Genomic DNA, 21,644 nt, shown 5'->3' on the forward strand with positions numbered 1-21,644 from the left:
GACTTTTTATCACGTGCGTAGAATTACTGAAAAGGTTTTCTCAATGTTATTATGTACATGAAACATTGTTGCCCGGAAAAACAAATGGGGAAGGTAAACGAATTCATGAAAAGACATCGTAAATCAAACTAGAAAAGTACGACATTAATGCGAAGTCGAAAAAAGAGTGAGCGGAAAAAAATTACCTTAGTTGTGTGATTTGAAAACAAAAAAATGCAGTTTACACCTCACATATCTCTGCAAAGATGTTCTTTGTGCTCTAAATGATTTTACGTTTCAAAAAAAAGGTTTATGTCAGTACAAAGTGTTCTTCTACGTGAAGTTTGTGGATTTACTCAATTTGACACGCAATTGCGATTATGATCTGATCAAAATAAATGCGACGATGAATACTTTGACATTTGTTGCGTTCCAATCTTTTCGGCTTTTTTGAATATCATAGTTTTCACGAATGTTGCTTCGCAGAGTAACTCTGTTTCATGTTGGGACTCCGCACGTTGCAGAATTTTTGAACTCCGACAAACTTCTGTCTATACTTATTTTCGTAAAACGGATCTAACTAAGTAACTTGTTCGGATTTTCTCTCGAAATTATCATGAGTGATACTTTCTGAAATTAGTTGTGGAGTGATTCCATTTATTTTAAGTGCATTTACTAAGATTTTCTATGACCGTAAGTGTGTATTGTAGTGCTCATTACTGTATTAGTTGTTCATGAAGACATAGTGATGCTATAGGATTTTTTATCGCGTTGATTTGAATTGATTGAGCTGTGGATTCTTCTTTAGGACCGAAAATTACTTCTTACTTGTTTTCTACGTGAGTACAGCAAAAACGTCGCGGATATTTCTGGCTTGAGTTGATAAATGTTCTAAGAAGTACTTGAATTACTTTTGGAATGGGAGGGGGAGGGGGGGCTGGTGAAAAAAGATTTGCAAGAAGATTTGCATCAGCATCGCTACTGATCGAGCTATCCCCCTTTTTGTTGGGAAACCACCTTCTATCCGAGTTCGTCTTCTGCACTTCTTCGTTTCACTTCCAGATTCATTTATTCCATTTACGATTCTCAAGGAAATGAGAGATTTCTACACGTTTTTGCATACGCTAATCTGAACGGCTTATTCCTAGGGATTAAATTGCAATTCCACGTGTTTACAGGAATCTCACAGAGAAAAGACAGCAAAAATCATTGGAAGCGGCACAGAGTTTTGTTTGAGATGCACTTCTTCGCTAAAAGTCTTCTCAGAATATTCTCAAAGCAAAATCGACCGTCTATTCATAAAATTTTCTATGGTTCATAGTGAAAAATTTGTTTTTAAACAGAAATTTTTGATATAGAGTGGGAATTCTGCTTTTTCAGACACAATTCTGTGCAAAGAACGTTCATATTACAGCAATACTTCGAATGATGGTGAAAATTATGCATAAATCCCGCCTCAACTTTTGTGAGAATCTTTGATGAGGCGAATATTATACAGGAATGAATACAGGAGGCCTTGGTTTCTACGGAGCTAATCTAGGTGCCATAAACAATTTATGCATAAGGGATCCTTTTCGCCATTTCAGAAAGAATTATTACTAATATTAAAGGATAAAGGATAAAGTCACTGGCGTATCAATCCACTTGGGATGCGCCAACGCGTTTTACTGGAATTCGTAATCGTTGAGGTTTTGGAACGCGTAATTATTATTAATCTTATTAATTATTATTAATAAGGATTGCTACTATTAATTATTAAGAATTATAAAATTATTTCAGAGAAAAATCATTAACTTACAGATTTTTCACTCCCAACAGCAAGCTCAAACTGATTCATGGAATTTCCACCTTTCAATGATCTCTAGTGCACGAGATTTGCTCCATTACTCTTCTCACGCTATGAATCACTTGATTTCCCCGAAGTTTCTTCTGTTCGCAGTGTTTCACCTCTTTCCTAAGGTTTCCAGGGTAACCTCGTTATTTCAGAGGTCTTCTTCCTTCTATATATCTTTCTGTGAATTGATACTCTTTCCAGAAAAATGATAACGGAACCTGGAAATGAATCTGAAAGCAATTTTGATGAAAGCATCCGTCCGCTACATCTATGTATTTTGCAAGATTTATGGATTTGCCTTCTTTGCGACAATTCTTTGTCTTCTGCATAGGTTTGCTGCAAAATGAAAAATAGCTCATAAATAAACAAATACCAACAGATATCTTCTTCGAACATTTTATGTTTCCTTTCCATCTGCTTAGTTCGAGTTCACTTTTTAGTTTCTTCCTCTTTTTTTGAGTTCAGCTTATTGAAAAGGGAAGCAAGCATTGACGGCTTTCTCGCGGTTGTAACAAACAAAAACATGCAATTGTTATTCCAATAAATTTTTAGATCTTTTCAGCGTCCAAATTCTAGATTAGTTAACTAGACGTAAATGATCATATTCGAAAGAAACTTGTTTCTATCCTATTTTTTAGTACTTTTTACTTACAACTCTTGCTTCTAATATCCATTTTTTATTCCTTCAGTATTGACATGACTTCAGGTGGGTTATGCCGATACGGAGTCGTAGATTGTGGGAAAGAGGGTGATTCCGTTTATTTCTCCCTAATTTCCGTAAAAAACGGCCCGCAAGATACGACTTCGAGCGTTCCGGCGCGCTATTTTCTACGAGTTCGATTGGAGCGCGCCAGCCTTGTGCTCGGGCCGCATCTTGCGGGCCGTTTTTTACGGTATTGAGGAAGAAATGGACGGAATCACCCCCCTCTCCGTAATCTACAACCCCCTACAGGAACTCTCCATCTGAAATCCGCACCACCCCAGATTCGTGGAGTGATGTTTTTAAGCCAGATACGAAGTTGTTATAATCCTTTGTTCATGGCTAACGTTTTGGGAAGTTCGCCTTATTTAGTTCCTGAAAAGGTGAAATCGGAAGTGATTTTTCCGATCAAATGCTCTATCCACGTAATAAAAAGAATCCCAAGTCTCAAGACTCGTCCAGATATATTTTCCCCTTGTTTCATATTTCTAAGATTGCTTCTTCCGTGTACGGTTATTTTACAGAGTTGCTGAAGCTGAGGCATTTCAAAACGTTTAGTTTAAAAGCGAAATACTGACTATAACTAAATATTATAATTAGTTATTGTAACTGCTCGTTCTCTTTTAAAATACCCTATCCTTTCGTAGTTTAATGCCTCTATTATGAGATGAGAGTTTTGCTTCAGATCACCGTAAATTTTCATCACCATCGAAATCCAAACAAAGGAACTTCGAGTAACTCGAGAAGCGCGTAAGTACAGAGACCTTATTGTAAAAATTCCAATCGGCGCTGAAAGATCATACAGTTTAAAAAGAAAAAGTTGTCCGAGAAATCAGTTTGAGCAGAACATGGTGAGAACGTAAGGGACTGAATAATAAATACCAAATGAAAATGGATAAATGATAAAGTGTCTGGAATTAATCGATCGACCCGGTATGCTTCACCACGTCCATTTCAATTCAGAATCGTTTGAGGTTTACGAAAACGTAACTGGCATCTACAATGACTTGCGGACCTCAGCCGATGTGCCAAATGAAGGGCATGCTCGGTTCCGAACCATCGACTGATCAGTGCAGTGACAGCGAAACCGCTTACCGACTGCGCTACACCGGCTCCTTCAGAAACTACTCGTTGTCAAACAGTCCATGCTTTTTCTAGACATTCAATCGATATCGTTAAGTTCTCCGTCCGTGTGTTATACAGTGGTACATTTTTTCCTGCATTTGCTGTTATTGATACTATTATAATAGGTTTGAATATGTCGAATACATACATCTACCGTAACCAGTTAGGAACGACCGTTGTGGTGTTGAGGCTAAGGAGGTAAATCAGTGCCAAACTAACTGTGATTACCGTAGTACAGACATGAGAGACGAAATTTTAGAGAATTGGAAAAAGTAAACCCTCCTAAACCTCTTTCCTCGGGAAAGCTTTCCGACTGGAAAGAGGAATTTCTTTGATAAAAAAGAATCCATTAGCTGCAGATACACCAATATACAGTATATTAAAAAAAGGATAAAAAATTCTATTGGTTCGGGTGTGGTGCAGTCGGTTAGAGGTCGGTTGTAGCCACACAGTCGAGCTTTCGAAACCGCCCTAGTGCAACCCAAGCCTTCCATCCCTCCGGGGTCGATAAATTGGTACCAGACCTGTCTGAGACGATAAAAACACTGACTTGATCACCGGCTGGCCTCCGCAAGTCATTGTATAGGCCAACACACGCGTTCCTCATCGATTACGAATTCCAGTAAAACGCGTTGGCGCATCCCGAGTGGATTGATACGCCAGTGACTTTATCCTTTTTATCCTTTTAAAATACATCCTTCTACATATTCGGTTTTACTCCGTGTTGCTTTTGTTTTCGTGGCTGGCGTCGTAGTCCATAAAATTCGCTCTGCTAATTTGGAGTGACAACGCTTGAGACGAAGCACACATTCGCTCCCAATCACCACCGAACAATAAAGGATGTAGTAGAGAGTTACGCTTTTTAGCAAAAATTTGAGGTACATCTTTGACGGTTTTCTGGTTGCACGTTTTTTGAGCAACATAATTTCGCTCCTATTTTTATGGGAACAAATTAGCGAACTGGCGGAAAAATTAAATATTCATGAATTTAAAAACGTAGCCATGAAAGTAGCCTCAATTATGAGGTAATTATACCGTAATCAGGTATTAGCTCGTTCTTTAGGTGTGCAATTAGCTTTTTCTCGTTTGAATGAAATATAAATATAACTTCAAAAAACCAAATTTTATCCTCCATACAGGTTTTATTTCCTCTAATGACTCGTCTTCTTTGGAAGAGTTTTTTGATCTCTGAATAACCTAGTGCTCCTACCCCTTTTTCCACGCGCATTTCTTACTCGTAAGCCACTGAAAACTGTTAACTCGAACTTCTCAGATTCTGCTAGAAGAAGATCTGGAATTTTTATGGCAGCTCGGATACTTTAAATGAGGTCGCAAAACACCAGGACATATCTTCGAATAATCCTTTTAACGTGAACACCTGGTGTTAAAGCTCAATATTCGATCTGCTGTCGCTCTTCAAATCCATTCTTTTCACCTTGTGTGCTAGCTAAGAAAAAGTTCAGTGTTTTAAAACTTTTGGGATTTGTAATGAACTCTCGGTGGTGTCAAATTTCTTGGCTAGACAGTCTCATTTCCGAGTGGAAAGACGAGTTGTGAAGGACGAAAAAAAGTGCTAGTTTCGATTTAGCAGCTCAGCTGACAAGTTGCTGTATTATTAGATCGTCGGCATGGTTTTTCCCTTGAATAAAACCTTGTGGTGACATTGATTGAGAAAAAAAGTGTCAGGAGCTTTTTAATTACCTTAAAGGCATCACGCCACGAATCTGAGGTGGTGCCGATTTTAGGTGGAGTATCTGTATACGGCATAGTAGATTATGGGGAGGGTGGGGGTGATTCCTTCCATTTTCTTCCTAATTGCCGTAAAAAATGGCCAGGAAGATGCGGCGCCGCACAGTGCTGGCGCGCTCCAATCGAACTCGTTGTAGAAAATAGCGCGCCGGAACGCCCGTTGCCGTATCTTCCGGGCCGTTTTTCACGGCAATTAGGAAAAAATAGACGGAATCACTCCATAATTTACGATCCCGTATACGAATACTCCACCTGAAATCCGTACCACCTCAGATCCGTGGGGTGATGCCTTTAACAGATTTTTCCGCATAGATCGCCAAATTTCATTTGATAAAACTCTTTCTAACAATTACAACAACATAACAACAACAAAACAAAATTGTGTCTTTATTGGAGTCTCTACATTTTCATCGTTCTGCTCCCTATGTTTGATTTTATTTTGCTAAACCTTTTCTCGTCCTCGGATTTCTCATAGTCTCGTGACTATTTCAACCATCCTTTTTTCATAATCCCACTTCTCGCAAAATCTGAGTAAATATTTTAGGCCTCTTGAAGATTGAATGCTTCTGTGAGATGTGTTTTTTTCTTCTCGAAAGCGCTGAGTTGAGCATCCTGCAAATAATTTCGTTATTCGTCGTCATTTGGTTTCTTCACGGCCAATAATGAATTCCTCAGGATTATCTTCCTTTCGAACTCATGCTTTAAACTATTTTTCTTTGCTACTTGAACTTCCTTTTGGGTGTCTTTTGAAACCGCTTTGAATACGTATTTCTATAAGAATGACTTGTTCGTTCATTTCAATAAGTTTTTATATAACTGTCCTTGAGAAATATGTAGGTGATAAATCCACTATATTTACTCTATTTTGTTTTATTTATGTTGTTTATGCCTGCGTCATCAAACTAATTTTTAGATTAAACTAATTTTTCACATTGCACGCAATGAAGAGTGTGAAATTAATGACGGTAAGCATTCCAACAACAGACACGCCACCATTGATGGTTACAAAAATTGAAACGAAATAGGTTTAGGTGTTAAAATTTTCTTATTTTTAAAAAAGATATTTCTATATGAGACGATCAGTCAGTGAGAACAAGTGTCCTTGAGAAATAGACGTTCTGTTCGGAAATGGGATAGTAAATCTCTTGTATTTACTTTATCTTCTCTTATTTATTTTGCAAATGATTACGTCATTGTTCATTTTTTGGAATACACTCAATTTTTCCATGGCAATCAATTTTTCTAAGAACATGATCCTCCTCCTTCAGAAGTAGATATTTCACTTAGGAAATTTTATTTTTTCCACTATGTTGAAATATGAAAAGGTGTTCCTTGAAACGTATTCCTAGTGAGTTCTATTCGTAAATTCTTCCACTTCCTCTTACATTTTCCTCAATTTTAATTCTATTTACTGTTGAGACACCAATTCCTCCTCAGATGTTCCATTGTTGCTAACAACACAAAAGACTTCCTTTCCCCTGAAAATATACGCCTTCGGGTTTTTTTGTCAACAGCAACAAATCAGCAAGTAAGTATGGGGAGGAAATGCGGTACGAGGCAGCTCATCTAGCAATTATCCGACACAGCAATCTACGGATGAGTCTGTGTCCGTCAGTTCTGGCATTGATTCTAACGAAAGCAATAATTGAGGGGTGGTGACGAAGTAAACATCGCCTTAGGCGGTTGTTTATTAGCTAAGATTGAGTCATGGTTGCAGTTTTCCGGTTTCTTCATAACATTTGAGATGCTCCTGTCCTTTTTCAGAGGATTTATCTGTTTTTCCACTCACTGACATCTTTCCCGGCTCAAAAGAGAATTATCAAAGCTTTCTTGAGAATGGTGTAAATCCCAGTACTGTAAGATACAGTAAGCTCTAAATATGCAATTTCTACTGAAGGAACGTTAAAAATGACTCGGATCACCTAGAAAACGGATGCAGGTATCACATACACAGCTCGTTTGTTGGAATATTTTTACCTTCTAGCATTTTTCCTGAGAAATCTTCTAAGAAATGACGAAATAAAAGTAGTCCTCTGAACTCATTTTCACTCTAGAAAGTATTTGTTTGTAATTTGGATGGAGGTACGCTGCTGTTAAGTAGACTTTTTTTAAAATAATTATGTATTACATGTAATTAGCTACTTAATTATTAATTATTTTCGGAAAAATATAGTATAAATAAATATAATATAGTATAAATAATATTGATTAATAATAATATAAAAATAATATTAAAATATATTTAAAAAAATTTTATTTAAAAATAAAATATAATAATAATTTAAATTATTAATAATAATATACAAATATAGTATAAAATATAATATGGTATAAACATAGAAAAATAGCTGAAGCCTGAGAGTTTTTTTTCGAGGAGGATCAGTAGGACGAAGTATTTTTTCGCATTTCACCACTTTCAGAAAGTTCTTAGAGTTTTCTTGTTTCAGCAACGAGGTTTTGGTAAAACCTCATTTATGACTATGACATTTTTGACAACCTCGTCTTTATCAAAGGCCTGGGTTGAGGCTTATGATGCTATAAATGCGCTATCAAACTCCTCCAGAAACATTTCCCAGAATTTCTCTTCAAGTTGCCATTAGAAAAGTGCTCCAGACAATTTACTTTTTTGCATCACGGATTTTACTCTCTAACAAAGAAAATCGCATCTTTATTCACTTCTATATTCATTTTTTAATTTTATTCAGCGATACTCTTTCATAAAGTACGCATCGTTAAGCAGACATTACTCGTCAGTTTCGATTTCATTCTACAGTAACCATTTTCCCAGGCTTCCTTGACTTAATCATAAGAGTATTGAAAATTCTTGGAAAAGTAATCTTTTGTTGTTTTGAGTATTTTTTCCGTAGACTTCTTACTGGAAATCACGTAACTTTTCGTAAAAATACCATAGATGAAATTTATTTCAATACTTATTATTAACCTTGTGGGAAAAATTCATGTGTATGATTTTGACATTATTTCTGCAATCCCTTTACCGTAATTCTATTTCTCGTTAGGAACAGCCACTGGTTTGTGACATTTATTCGATTCGACAAGAAGGAAGTGGTGAATCCGTTCTTCTTTTTTCGACGTGAACTTTGGGAGGTCACCAACATTTTTGACGAGAATTTAAGGGCAAAGCAATAAGGAAAAAAACTTCAGATGGCAGAACTAGTTCCTTTTTGTTCGTATCGTTCGTGTTTTTTCTAGACGACGACTGTCCTTAGCATCTGCGACGAAGACTCATTTACTCAGCTATTATCTCATTTCTGGCTTCTCCTAATTGCACTCAATTGCTAAATGTAAACGCCAACGCGAAGGCAGGGATCATTTCTCGGAAGCGGACCTCGTCACTGAAAAAGAAGAAGCGATTATCTGGGAGTTGCATTATTTCATTCCTATCTGTAATAATGATAGGTAAAAAACATGGAACAAGACGAAATAAATAAAGATAGAAAACAACTCAAGTAAGTCAAGTAAATAATAGAAATGATAATAATAATTATGATAATATATAGTATGAATAATAAATAAATAATATAATAGTGAAAATATAATAATATAAAATTTTATAAATCGTAACGAAATAATATGATCAAATAATGTAAATAATAATATAATAAAATATAAATTATGATAAGAAACAATAATAATATAATAGAAAAATAATAAACAAAAGTAATAAATGACTAGAAAAAAGACTGAAATTCAATCATTAGAAATCCTGGAAAATCTGCTCAGAAAAAAGTCTAGTTTCAGTATTTACATTTCCAGTACTTGTATTATTTTCTGTGACTTATAATCTCTTGTGATAGGTGCCTGAAGATGTTCATTTTCTGTCTAACGTTCTTTTTTCAGCGCTTATGCATGGAAAAAGCTGACTTGTTTCTGGATTTGACAGCTGTCCGAATGACTAACACACGCGACCTCTGTGGATGTCGCCAACATGCGCACGCGTCCACGCAAAGACTACTTCGAGGGCGTTCACAAGTTGTTACATCTTGTACCAGTTGTCGTTGGAGGTCGAGTTTTACCGCATCGTGGAGATTTCACCATGAACCCATACAATTTTTTTCGGGGATACGGTGGAACTGTTTGTCTGCCCTTTCTAAACAACTTCTTTCTCTCTCTTCCCGCTTTTGTTCTTTTTTCTTCTTCGTTCTTTGTTAGTTTTGGGAATTTTTTTTTGTTTCGTTGAAGTGGGTAAACCAAGAATTAAGAGCCGCCACTTCGCCACTTCTAGCACTTTTAGCGTCTTTGTAAACGAGGGCTACTTGATTTCTTTTCACCAAGCTCTCTCATGACGTAACATCTCAAAAGAATTCTTCTTCGTTGAGGAGAAACGATAACGCAATGAGGGCTTCTTCCGCAAATCTCAATCTTCTCAATTCAATTAATAATCTATTAGCGGTAGCTGCGACAGCACTGAATGATTAATAATTTCTCCTTTATCCTAGCATTTTCTTTCGAAACACCAAAATTCTATTTGGACATTCTCACTTTTTTTTTAGTTTTTAAAGGGTTTTCTTACTTCTTCTTGCGTTTTTCATTAAAATTTTAGTTACTTATAATAGTATGAAGTTTCTGGCGTTAATCAATCTGCTTGGGATGCGCCACCACGTTTGCTTCAATTCAGAATCGTTTGAGGTCTACGAATGTGTAACTGGCCTAGGCGCTCACTTGCGGGGGCTACGCGATGTGTCAAGTCAGAGTTTTTATCCTTCCAGACTAGTCTGGTACCAATTTATAGATCCCGGAAGGATGAAAGATTTGGTGAGCACTAGGGCGGATTCGTACCCCCGTTTGATAGTGCAGCCACAGAGAATCCTCTTACCGACTGCGCTACCTTAGCGTAGAAGTAATTCTGCTTATTCCTTTAAAGAAAAAAATTAAAAAATTAAAAAATGAAAAATTTAAAATGTAATCAAAGCGGCTACCACAGGCTTCCTTGAAGATAATGTATCATATCCAGGCCCCATGCTCAACGAGCTTGTTCAAATCAAAACGAGTTCGTGGTTTATTTGGAAGGATGTGCACCAAGGTGATTTTCGGTTGACGAAAAAGAACGTAATAATATTTTATGTTATTTTAATTACTCGTATTCTTAGCATAATAAGATCTCAATCAGTTGCACTGTTTAAATTATGGTCCGAGGCGATCCGGCGGATTTTCGATCCACGTGGAGCAAAACTTCAAAAGCTGCTAGTTGAAGAACCTGATGATCTCAGTTCAGAGTGCCGACTAATAGTTCTTCATTTGTGAACATATTCAATTTCGAGATTCGCTGCCTTTAAATTGATAGATTATTTCCATGTTCCTGAAACGAATTCCTTTTGTTTGTTTTGTTTTTTGTCTCAACTTTTGTTCCTTTAACAACGAAAAATTCGAAGGATCAATGTTATACAGCACCGAAAAAACCTATCTGAGACTTAGAGTTATAAATTGAACATAATATTGTTAATAGTCACGATATATTAATATTAATACATTACATAACATTAATAACTTTGAGGAGCCGTGAAAAGAAACACTTTCTGGATTGCCGTAACTAAATGTCAAAAACATGGATAAAGTCCTCGTTCTGTGATGCAAATTCATAATTCTGTGTAATCCTCTGCAGCGTATCCTAGCCTTGACGGGGAGGTAAGTCGACTTTATTTGGATTTCACATTCCAGCAATCACCTTTTCCAGTTTCTGGTTTTGGACCAACAAAGAAGTTTTATTTATTTATTTATTTACATACTTATTCGCTTGCTCGTTCATCCATTTATTTATTTATTTATTTGATCGCACAAGAGGATGTGCTACACCCACGAAAAGAAGTGAAATGTGGAACCGATTCCTATTTCGTTTATGATCCCCAGAGCAAGGATGACGATTTTGGAAACCGAATCATCTCTTCTTCTAATTTCCTTATCCTCATCCATTATTTGCTTCGAATCCACGATCATCACAAAGCCACAAAGACAACCGCATGTAACGAAAACCTCCGCCGGCTAGGATTTCTGTCCAACGAAGGCTCATACATCAGGTTTGGTCAGCTATCTATTCTTCAGTTCTCGGACGAAAACATCTCAAGTTTCTAAGAGAACAACGCGATTGTGTTTGTTTGGAATGAGATTCTGCCGCATCCAGAGTTAAAACCTCTTTTATTCTCTGAAATGGGTATCGGTTAAATAGAATTTGTTTTCTTATCGCCTTCTTTTTCTTCGCATCGATCAGGTGATTTATTTTGTCCCACTACTGGCTCTTCCTTAATAATTATTCTCACGCAATTCATTGTTCCTGCCTATTTTTTTTACTCATTATCTCTTTCTATTTTCTTAAACGTCCTTCGAAAAGCGAAAAATGTTAGGATCTCTCCATGAATACGTAGAGGTAGGAGGTCATCTAGCAATCCTTAGAAAGAGCTGTGAAAGAACTTAGTCTGATCCAACGATGCAACTTAAAACGCAGACAATCGATTGCTGTATAACGCCTACAATCCAAATAATATAACTCATATATAATAACCAGCAGAAGATCTCCCACAACTGCTGGGACATTGCATTCCATCAATAAGCGTAATAAGTTGCACCGTTAATAAATAAGTCAATAAGCGTAATAAGTTGTATCGTTGGGGAGACGGGATCACATGCAGGGGTTTTTCGAACGAATTTTCCTGATTACTTAGGGAAATTGAACGTCGTCACGTACGTATCCGTAAACTACGCCTTCGCTTCTTTCTATTCTTGGAAAGATCCCATCATACCGTCAATTTCTTGGTCTTCGGTCTTCAAGGATTAAAGTGTAGGATCGCTCAAGACAACGAAACAAGAGTGGACGAATTTTACAAATGGGAAATCCTCTTTTTCCACCGAAAAGAAATCTTTTCACAAGCCCTACAGTGCACAAATGTGGCAATTTTCTGAAGCATGAACGAAACATTTCTTTGCTGAGAAAAAAAAACCAGTCCCTTCATTTGACCTACGTACGTATGATTGTCGTATGATTACGTATGGTTGATTCTGTGTTACGTATGATTTTATAGAAATGATGCTGGATAGATTGACCTTTTTTATCCATATTGGCCACTAAACATTGAAATCCTTTCACCCAATCCATGCAACTTCTTCCGAGCTTGTTTCCGCGTTTTTGTTCGTCGTGTGCTTTTTTGTCCGTGCTAATGTTTAATTTATAGGATCACGCAAGAAAATCAGTGTGTTAGTGACATACGAACCAGGAGGAATCCCATTATCGACGTCATTACTGTATTGTTCTTTATTGAAGCTTGATTTATTGGAACTGGTTACGCCTAGAAGGTAAAGAATCAAGCGGGGATTCATCGCTTAAATGAGGGATGAGTCCTCGCCTGATTTTTCACCACACTTCCTCTTTTTCAGCTATTTTTCAAAATTTATGGTTATATTTTGTAGTGTACGTGTAAGTCTTTTTACGTTCACTATCGCTGCACTTTACATCTTTACAAATCGACGCATTCATGTCTGGATAGTACATATTTCGGGATACGGTAACCACATAGTCTATCTTCCCCTGATTTTGCAGAATATAGAAAAATCTATGGTGTGAGAGAGAATAATGTGTGTTTTTTTCCCGAGGGGACGTGGTGAATTACTCATTGTTTTCTTTTTGATTTTCGTAAACAAAACATTTGTTTTCTTAGAACGAAACCATTTCTTTCAATTGACCTACTAGGTTACGTTTGATTATATAATTATGGTTATAGTGCCACTATAGTATAGATTATTATTATAGTGTCATTTTTGATGTGCAATCGGAATATTAAATTTAAAAGTAAGTTGAAAATAAAAAACAATGAATGAAATAAAATAATAGTAATACAGATTTTAATAATTTTTTTTTTAAAAATACTTTCTCAATAGGTCCAATTTTGTTTACTACGAAATCTACCGAAAGAAAAAATTGGAAAATTGTGGTACAGCAAGGAAGTAATGAAGTTAATGGAACAATTTTTTTAATACTATTTCTGTCTTTTCTAGTCTATTCATTTCTGAGATCAGAGATCAAGTGATTTAGGAGTGATTTTCGATCTCTGAGCTGAATAGACTATAATACATAGAAAAATTTCGCTTAATTGAGGTATTCTTCCCGTTTACTCAGCAATTCGCGAACGACTGAAAATTCTGAGTTCTCAATTTGTTCTTGTGGGATATTTTTTTGCAGAGAAACGGCAGTTCCGAGTTGATAATAGAAAACTACCATATTTTAAGGATAAAATGGAGATATTGTGGCGTAACCGTGAAACTGACTTTAGCTGAAAAACAGGGTAATACCAGCTGATAGTTGATCCTAACCACCAGTAATCAGCAGTAAATTAAAATTATGCAAAATCCATCGTGAAAGGTGTGGAAAAGGTTTTTCTTTATTTTATGATCTTTGAACTAGATGAATTCAATTCTCGTCAACAGTCTTGGATGCGAAATTATGCAAAATGACTAGTGCATTGAATTAAATTAGGCGTTGAGTAATTGTATTACGCCCGCTGCTTGTATTCCTGAAATTTCCCCCCCCCCCCCCCCCCCACGGGAAACAATGTTTGATTTCTATTTTGTATTTTTTTCTGCACTAGGAGCATTTAAATTGTCCGCTCTCGTCTCGTTAGCCATAAACCTGGAGGATCGATTAAAAACCAAATCGACAACAGAAACAGTGAACTTTCTGAGCATAGCCTCATTTAGAAAAATCTTCGGAAAAATTTTTAAATTCTGAAGAAATTTCAACCTGTGCTCTAGTAGTCAGGAAGGTTCCAAACGTAGTTTGCAAATATTACAGCAATAACGCGAAAGAACACTTATGGGTCCATGGGCAAAAGGCCTCGGAAACATCCTAGGCATCACTTTGCCCAACGAAACAACTGTTTACACCCACAGGGTTGGGGAATTGACAACCGCATAGATTCGATGAGTGGTGAAATAACTCAAGTAAATAACTCGCTGCGCTCGTATAAGCGTCGTAGGCGAAGAAATCTCTCTGGTCTCTTAACGTCTGTTTTTCCCTCATTTGTAATGGATATTTTGCATTTCTTCCATTTCTCCTAGCCAGGTCCTGCGCTGCAAGTTAGGTCCCACACTCTATCTGCTAGATGAGAAAACACAACGCTGGAACGTTCCCGACGCAGTCTTTGAATCTTTCCAAGACTTTCCATGTAGTTCTCCATTGTTCTCGTGTATTCAAGAAACTATCACCATGTTTCTCCGGGATTTACAATGAGACCCGGGAAAAACTCACTGTGTTTTCTTAGCGACAAAAATTAAATGAAATCCGACACTTCACAGTTTGCACTCGTCTGTTTGTCGCAGCTGTCCTTGATTACAGTTACAACTCAATCCTTAAGTTCAGCTAAACTTTTGCGGATGACGTGTTTGATTTCTTGTCCTCTACGAAGAAGAGAATTTGTAGGAACTGACTGCTAGGTTCTCCTCCTTATTCGCAGCATGAACCGAGTTTTAAGGGGGAGCGCGAAATTTACTAGGTCCTCCACGACCTCTTACATTCTGGAATTTCCTTCAGAAAATCTTTTGAAGTTCTGAAATTCTTCTGAACAAACTTTTTTTTGCACTAACGTCGCATGAATGGCTATGGCTCATTTCCGCCGATAATTTTTCGAGTATTCAATGATTTTTTTTACGATTGTTCTCATAAATGTTTGTCTTCTGCGAATTCCCAGAGAAAAGAAGTCGCTGTATGTGTTACCTTCGAAAAGTTTGTTTCGCTGAGTGACGGCTCCATGAGATTTTTGGACTCTCGGCCACGTTATTGTGTACAGCAGAATTGTTTTCTACTGAACGGCCGCAGGTGGTCGGCTGCCGGTTTTTTTGTCTTCAGCCGAAGCTGTTCTAAATTCCAAAATTAGCTATTAACTATTCACCAATGCATTATTTTGAGCGTTTCTCCCATCAAAAATCCTTTTGTGCTCGTTATCAGCAGAGCATTTCCTCACTTCTGAGGGGTTTGGCTTTTTTCACTCGTTTCTTGATCCTCTTGTAGCGGTCTATTTTGGATAACTGCATTACATTTTTTTTAAATTGAAATATCACCAAGATTAATTAGTAGTGCTGAGTGCAAAAAAAAAACAATTTTAAAACAAAAAAAAACGAAAACAAAAGACGAACAATTTAAAAGCGAAATCTGTTTATGACGAAATTTTGCAATTTTAACCTCTTTTCACAACTTTACAGCGGTAGAGATGTAATGCGTGAATGTCACGCTGAATTCCACTTAGTAATCTAGAAAAAGGCGTGTGGAATAGCATTGTGTGACCCCATCTCTCCAACGATGCAACTTATTACGCAGTAGAACGTGGACAACTGAGTCGTCGTCAAAGTGTTCGCAATCTTACTAGTGTAACTCAAATAAGCAGTCGGAGCTCTACAAACGCAGATGCGTAGGGAATGTCCCACATTTATCATTGGTAATAAGTTGTATCGTTGGGAAGACGGGATCAATACATTACTCCACCAGTCTGCTTGTGGAGAAATCCTTAAACATCGTCAGATTCCTGGTAGACTGCCTTCGAAGCCTGCGTTGCTTCCGGAGGACCATCTACGAAATTGAAATCCTAACATCAATTGAGTCCAATCGAAGTGGACAAAAATCGATATTCCTTCGGATTTCGTTCGCATCGGTATGGTAGCGACACGGTTAGATTTCGAAAGACAGTACCTTTACGATCGTGACGAAATTATTTTTGTGAAAGTCTGTGAAACGTCCCAGAGAATTTTTGACGTTGGGTTCCTTCAACCAAAAGGTAGGATTTAAAATGTTGTTTGCAATCACTATGTTGAAAATCCGAAACATTCCCTTCAAATTCAAAGATCGGAGATATCAGAAAACCCGCAAACTTCCGTTTGCTCTACAAAGCAACTTTTTACACTCGTAGAGTTGTCGAATAGAACCTCGTGAAATAAATTTCTTCACGGATGTACATATCAAGTTACTAGCTACCGACTCTGTTGGATAATTTTGCCGCTAATCCACTCTACGAGGTTGTCCTACTGGCGTAAAAAATTGCATCGTCGGGAAGACTGATACCCCTGAGAAGATGCTCCTGATGCCTCAGGTTCTGTACGTTGGCGATGTTTGGTAGTGATATAGTTGAGATCTGCAAATAAATTCCTCAGGCCTACCTAATGTTTCAAAAATTACATGTATCGGAGATTGAATTTCTTCGAATGCTGCTTTTAATTAAGGATCATGGGTGCAGGATTATTTTGATAACTGGAAAAATCAGCCCTTCAGAAGAAAAAGAACTCTGCTGCATAACAATTAAGCGAAATTCTTGTGAACTTTGTTCTCTCTCATTTCTTTTTTATGGCGCATCTATGGCTGTTCTCAAATGACTATAATAAATAAACAAATAAACAAGAATCCCTATCAACGTTTATTTTACACCAGTACAAACACAGTATGTATTTGCGGTAGTACCGTAGCGCAGCAAGTCAACGATCAAGCACTTCGAAAAAAAAGAAATACCGTCTAGTAAAAATTCTATTCCGAAATGTTTCCAACTTTTTCCTTAGTATAACTTTTCATCTAAGTTCTTCCGGAAAAATCTTCGAGAATTCCTACAAATTCCTATAATTTCATTAGGTAACAGGATAAGAAAAGAAACGAAAACCCCGAAAATTGCACCCGTTCGCGATAATTCTCACATAGCGGCATGACGTCGATGTTTTGATCGAAACGTCAAATTAGAGAAGATGTTTTCGAAAACGCTGGAAATTAAGAGAACTATAATTATTCAGCAGCACGGGTAATTATCATTATTTTTAATTTGTAAGAGCATAATGGCATACATCAGCAGCAGGTCCCATTAGGAGATAGTGCAAAGACGCAACGAAGCTCACTTCTGATACTTGTGGAGGTCCCACAGTGAAGATTCTGCATATGCAATATGCAATTTCATTTCCTATTCTAAAATGTACTCGTAATGACATCATGTTAACAACGAACGATGCCGTTCGGTGCGTAACGAATTAAATTTCATTAGATTTTCCCCTTTTCATTTTTTTTTCTCGATTGGAAAACACTGGAACGAATAAATTCGAAGGCAAACTCCTATTTCTTTTGCGCTTAGTCGAATCTTATTTCATGCGTGTCGTCAATGCAACAAAATGTTTCTTTTTCTACAATTTTCCCATGGAAAATTGAGCGCGAAATTTGCGACATGTTGTACTTAACTATATAAATCATGGTGAACCATGAAATCCCCTCTGGGAATATTATAATCCTTTTCGGATAAACTGTCTGGACTTATTCACATAAATAAAATTTCACGATAGATTTTGCATAGTGCAAGTATTTGTTTACTTGGAAGATCCTTATCTTATTTACACAAATTTCTAGATTGTCTTCCTTCTGAACACAGTCTTAGATCGTACTGATTGTACTGTGTTTGAGTTAACGTGGTAACGTCTCTCATCACCTCATTTCTGCTCTGGGAACTCGTTGTAGGTCGCCAAATCTGGATCCGAATGTCCTGGAATACACGAACTCTATAAGAATAATTACCTCATTCCACTATTTCTTGCTACCATAAACAAAGCTTTTCCTTTTTTATCGATAATTCTTAGAATTCTAATGGCTGAATTCCTGGAAAAAGGGTCAGAACCAGTTTTCGACATTTTGGACGACAAGTTATCGTTGAATACACCAGTATTAGGTGCGAAATAGTATCAGATATAGTATAAGATAAGAACACAGGGTTTAGAAAATTAGAAGACTTGAAGAGGAAGGTTGCAATTTTTTCAGCGAAAGCTTCTGAAGAGAATAAACGAAATAAAATGGGAAAAATGTTTTAAAAAAATGGATCTCGTCCTTAGGAAATATGTTTCGCGTAAGATACATATTACATGAGCCGAGAAATCCATGAAAATAATGAGCAGGAATTTATTTGCCGTGGTTTATTTAGAATATTTTTCAAAGGAGGTATTATTCTATTTCTATGTGCTTGTCTCCTCTTTTCGATATTTTGCGACAAGGTTCGTTTGTGGATTTTTGCTGGAACATTCTATGAACGTTTAAGTTTTATTATTTATTTATTTATTTTTATTATTAGAAATTATGCTGAAATTTGTTTTCATTCGCTTCAAAGTCACAAGATCCTGTCGCTACAGTTTCCATTTTTAACCATGGAATCGGGTGGAAATCGATGGCTACAAAGTCTCGCGTGTAAGCGAATGTTCAGCGCTAGTAACATAACTAAAACTTATCATCCGCTAATGACCGATATGTTCGTGGACGTTGCCATGGATGAAAAATTGACAGAGTCATTCATTTTCGCCCATTTCTCGTCCACTAATGGCGAGCACTTAGTCGCCCAGCTCCGCTCTTCCTCTACAGAGCGATCTTATGAAAAAAAAAACTGTCAGCGATCTCTTTAACGTCCTTCTTCCAACTTTGATTCTAGAAACCTTATTTGCTCACGTACTATATCACTCCGTCTATGTCGTTTATAGTTCCGTCATTCACCGCAGCGCGCTAATACGAGAGATCGATACAGTTACAGTATTTGTCTTCTTAAGTTGAGCAGCGGACGAGAGGTTGTTACAAACTTTTATTCTCGTTCAACGTTTTGCTACGGTCCGCTTGAAAGCCTGAAAGATTGAAATCGAACATGATTCAGCTGATCAAACGCCTTTTCCGCCCAACAAAAAAAAAATCCCAAGTCTTCTGTCGGATGTAGCTACACGTGAAAGTAGGGTCGGAAAGGCTTCTTTGTCCCTGCTAAATACCTGTGGTGAGGTAATTAGCGCAGTGGAATAAAAACCTTAAAGGCATCACCCCACGAATCTGGGGAATATATTGACGGATATGGGAGCTGTAAATCGAGACCTCCATCGAAGAGATGACATTTTTAACTACAGTTCCCACCCCTAAACACGTGCGTCAGTGCTTACGTATGATTTCAAGAATGTTCGAGAGTGCGAAATCGCTCACTCCTGTACGTACGTAAAGAAAGTCCCGCTTGCCTTCCGTGTCGTACTGATGCTCACGCAAAATTGCACGAATTTTTCCCTCGACTTCTCATGTGAAATGCTTGAGCAGTTCCACCTGTAACACAACTATTTATCAGAAGAGGGGATGAAATTATACACAATATCCAGTAAAAGGTAGCAATCAAAGTCTAAATGTGAAAGGAGGCGTTTGCAATTTGGATACGGTAAGGCTGTGATAATAATTTTCTACCGAGGATATTGTGAAAAACATTCGTAAAGTATTCACGTATTATGCAAGATGAAAAATGCTCGTGAAGAAGTGTTTTCTATTTTTGGTAAATCATAGCCGTATCGCTTTCTTTCTCTCTTCTCTTTTTATCATTCGTGTCAGTTTATTCAATATACCTCGGCAAGCTAACATTTTATATTTTTATTTTATTATATTTTCATTTTTTGTTTTAGGAGATGAAGTTGTTGCAGTTGCGCAAGCGGCTACGCTCGAAGTGGCGGTTGCGATCGTGTCGGGACCCTCGGTTGCGTCAATAGGTCTGCAGCTACGAGCAAGGGAACCAGCGTCACTTCGAGCGCAGTCGCTCACCCAAATGCACAGGACATCGGGTTGTTCTGATCCGAATGTACATAGATAATTGCTAATCACACGGCCAATACCTGCCATTTTCAAAACTGATACCGTATGCTGCCTTTTTATTACAAAAAAAAAATAAATTCATAAAACTAAATTGTATTTGAATAAATGGATGAAACGTGCACCACTATTCCACCTCTCTTTGCCATTAAACATCAGCCGCTGGGATATTATTTGATTTTCTGAAGTTTTTAGTTAAAAAAGTCGTCAAGCAAAATATTTGAGATTAGATTTATTCCACTACTAGGAGCTGTAGTTCGCAGGTGTTAAAATGAAAACGCAAAATATCACCTGCGTCTCTTAGGATCAGAGGCTTCAAGAGCTGTCAAGGCATCAGCTCCCCTCCCTACCCCCTAACAAAAAAAAAACAGCTCTTTACACCATGGAAATATCCCTGACGAAATGGAAGAAGAAAGTAAAAAGGGATAGTTACGAAGTTAGTCGATGAATCACCTCTTTGCACTCGTACGAAGAACGAAATTCATTTCGTGATTCTTCTAAATGTAAGTAGTTGCCTCGTTGGGCAAATTGATCCCTTACGCATCCCTGATCCTTTTGACTCTTGAATCTGTAGGAAGTGTCCCGCGTTTATGTGTTATCTACGTCCCGAAGCCTATTTACCGCTACGATGAATATAAAATCCTGAATTCCTCCGAATTTCTGAAAGGTTTTCTTAAATCAAAGTGATATTTCCCAAACGCCAAGAGCAGCTGATTCGCAGACGCTTGTAGGCCCACCGTACCCCGACGCATGACATCTGATTAATCTGATGGAATGTTTTACTTTCACTTCTGCTGTCTATTTGTTCCCTCCTTCATACGTCAATTCTGTCCTCAAACTAATATCAGCTGTCAGGTGTTGAGTGCCAAGATGAATGTTTATCATCATAGCGGAGCTGATGTTGAAGTGGGATCTGAAATATTATCGTCACCTACGCTTCCTTTAGTCCTAGTCAACAGCTCCATTCATAGGAGAATTTTTTTCTCAAATCCTGCAATTATCTGTATGTATTTAACGCTCAACATTCTCTAAATATTTCATTTCCTGTAAGTATAATAATATTTTCTTTATATCCTTTCTCTCACCTCTCCTCCTTTGCTTCTCTGAGTGCCTCAGTCATTTTCGAATATTTTTCTATTCGTCTTGTATCGGACAATCTACAGCTAAAATTTGCTAATTCTTCTTGCTTATTTACTGGTTGTTCCTGCGAAATTCCTCACACTAAGTTTTTTTTTTCATGACAATAGGATGTGGTGAGCATTAGGTTTTCAGTTTCTTCTTTTTCTGTTTTTCAATATTTCCAAAACACTTTCCTTCAATTCTCTTGTTTCACTTCTCTTTTCTTGTTTTTTCCCCTATAACGTTGTGCTTAAATGGATGGCTCTAGACGCACATATATGGACAGTGCATGCAGTTTACACAAATGCGTTTTGTTTTTGTTGTTCAGAGTGCGAAGAGAGTTTGCGATTAGTTACATTATCGCAAAAATTCTAGTGAATGTGTGCACACAGCAACAATAATCGATTCCTCCATCATAGAGTTCCTGTAGCTCGGATTTAGAGGCAATCAACCACTAAACAAGGATGCAGTTCAAACTATATACACTATATGTACATATCTTCCACAAAGCCCGAAAAACACATTTATAGTAG

General features: G+C 37.2%; 1 protein-coding gene across 1 annotated transcript; it reads left to right on the forward strand.

Annotated features, from left to right (window-relative positions):
• Window positions 1-17,988: 17,988 nt before the first annotated feature.
• Window positions 17,989-19,993, forward strand: RB195_001077 (uncharacterized protein; the record flags this gene model as incomplete). Its single annotated transcript, XM_064197683.1, has 2 exons — window positions 17,989-18,070; window positions 19,809-19,993. The coding sequence occupies 2 exons, from the start codon at window positions 17,989-17,991 to the stop codon at window positions 19,991-19,993; spliced, it is 267 nt and encodes an 88-aa protein (XP_064053564.1).
• Between the last annotated feature and the right edge of the window lie 1,651 nt (window positions 19,994-21,644).

The sequence above is a fragment of the Necator americanus genome, chromosome IV (genome assembly GCF_031761385.1).
Source record: "Necator americanus strain Aroian chromosome IV, whole genome shotgun sequence".
Lineage (NCBI taxonomy): Eukaryota > Metazoa > Nematoda > Chromadorea > Rhabditida > Ancylostomatidae > Necator > Necator americanus.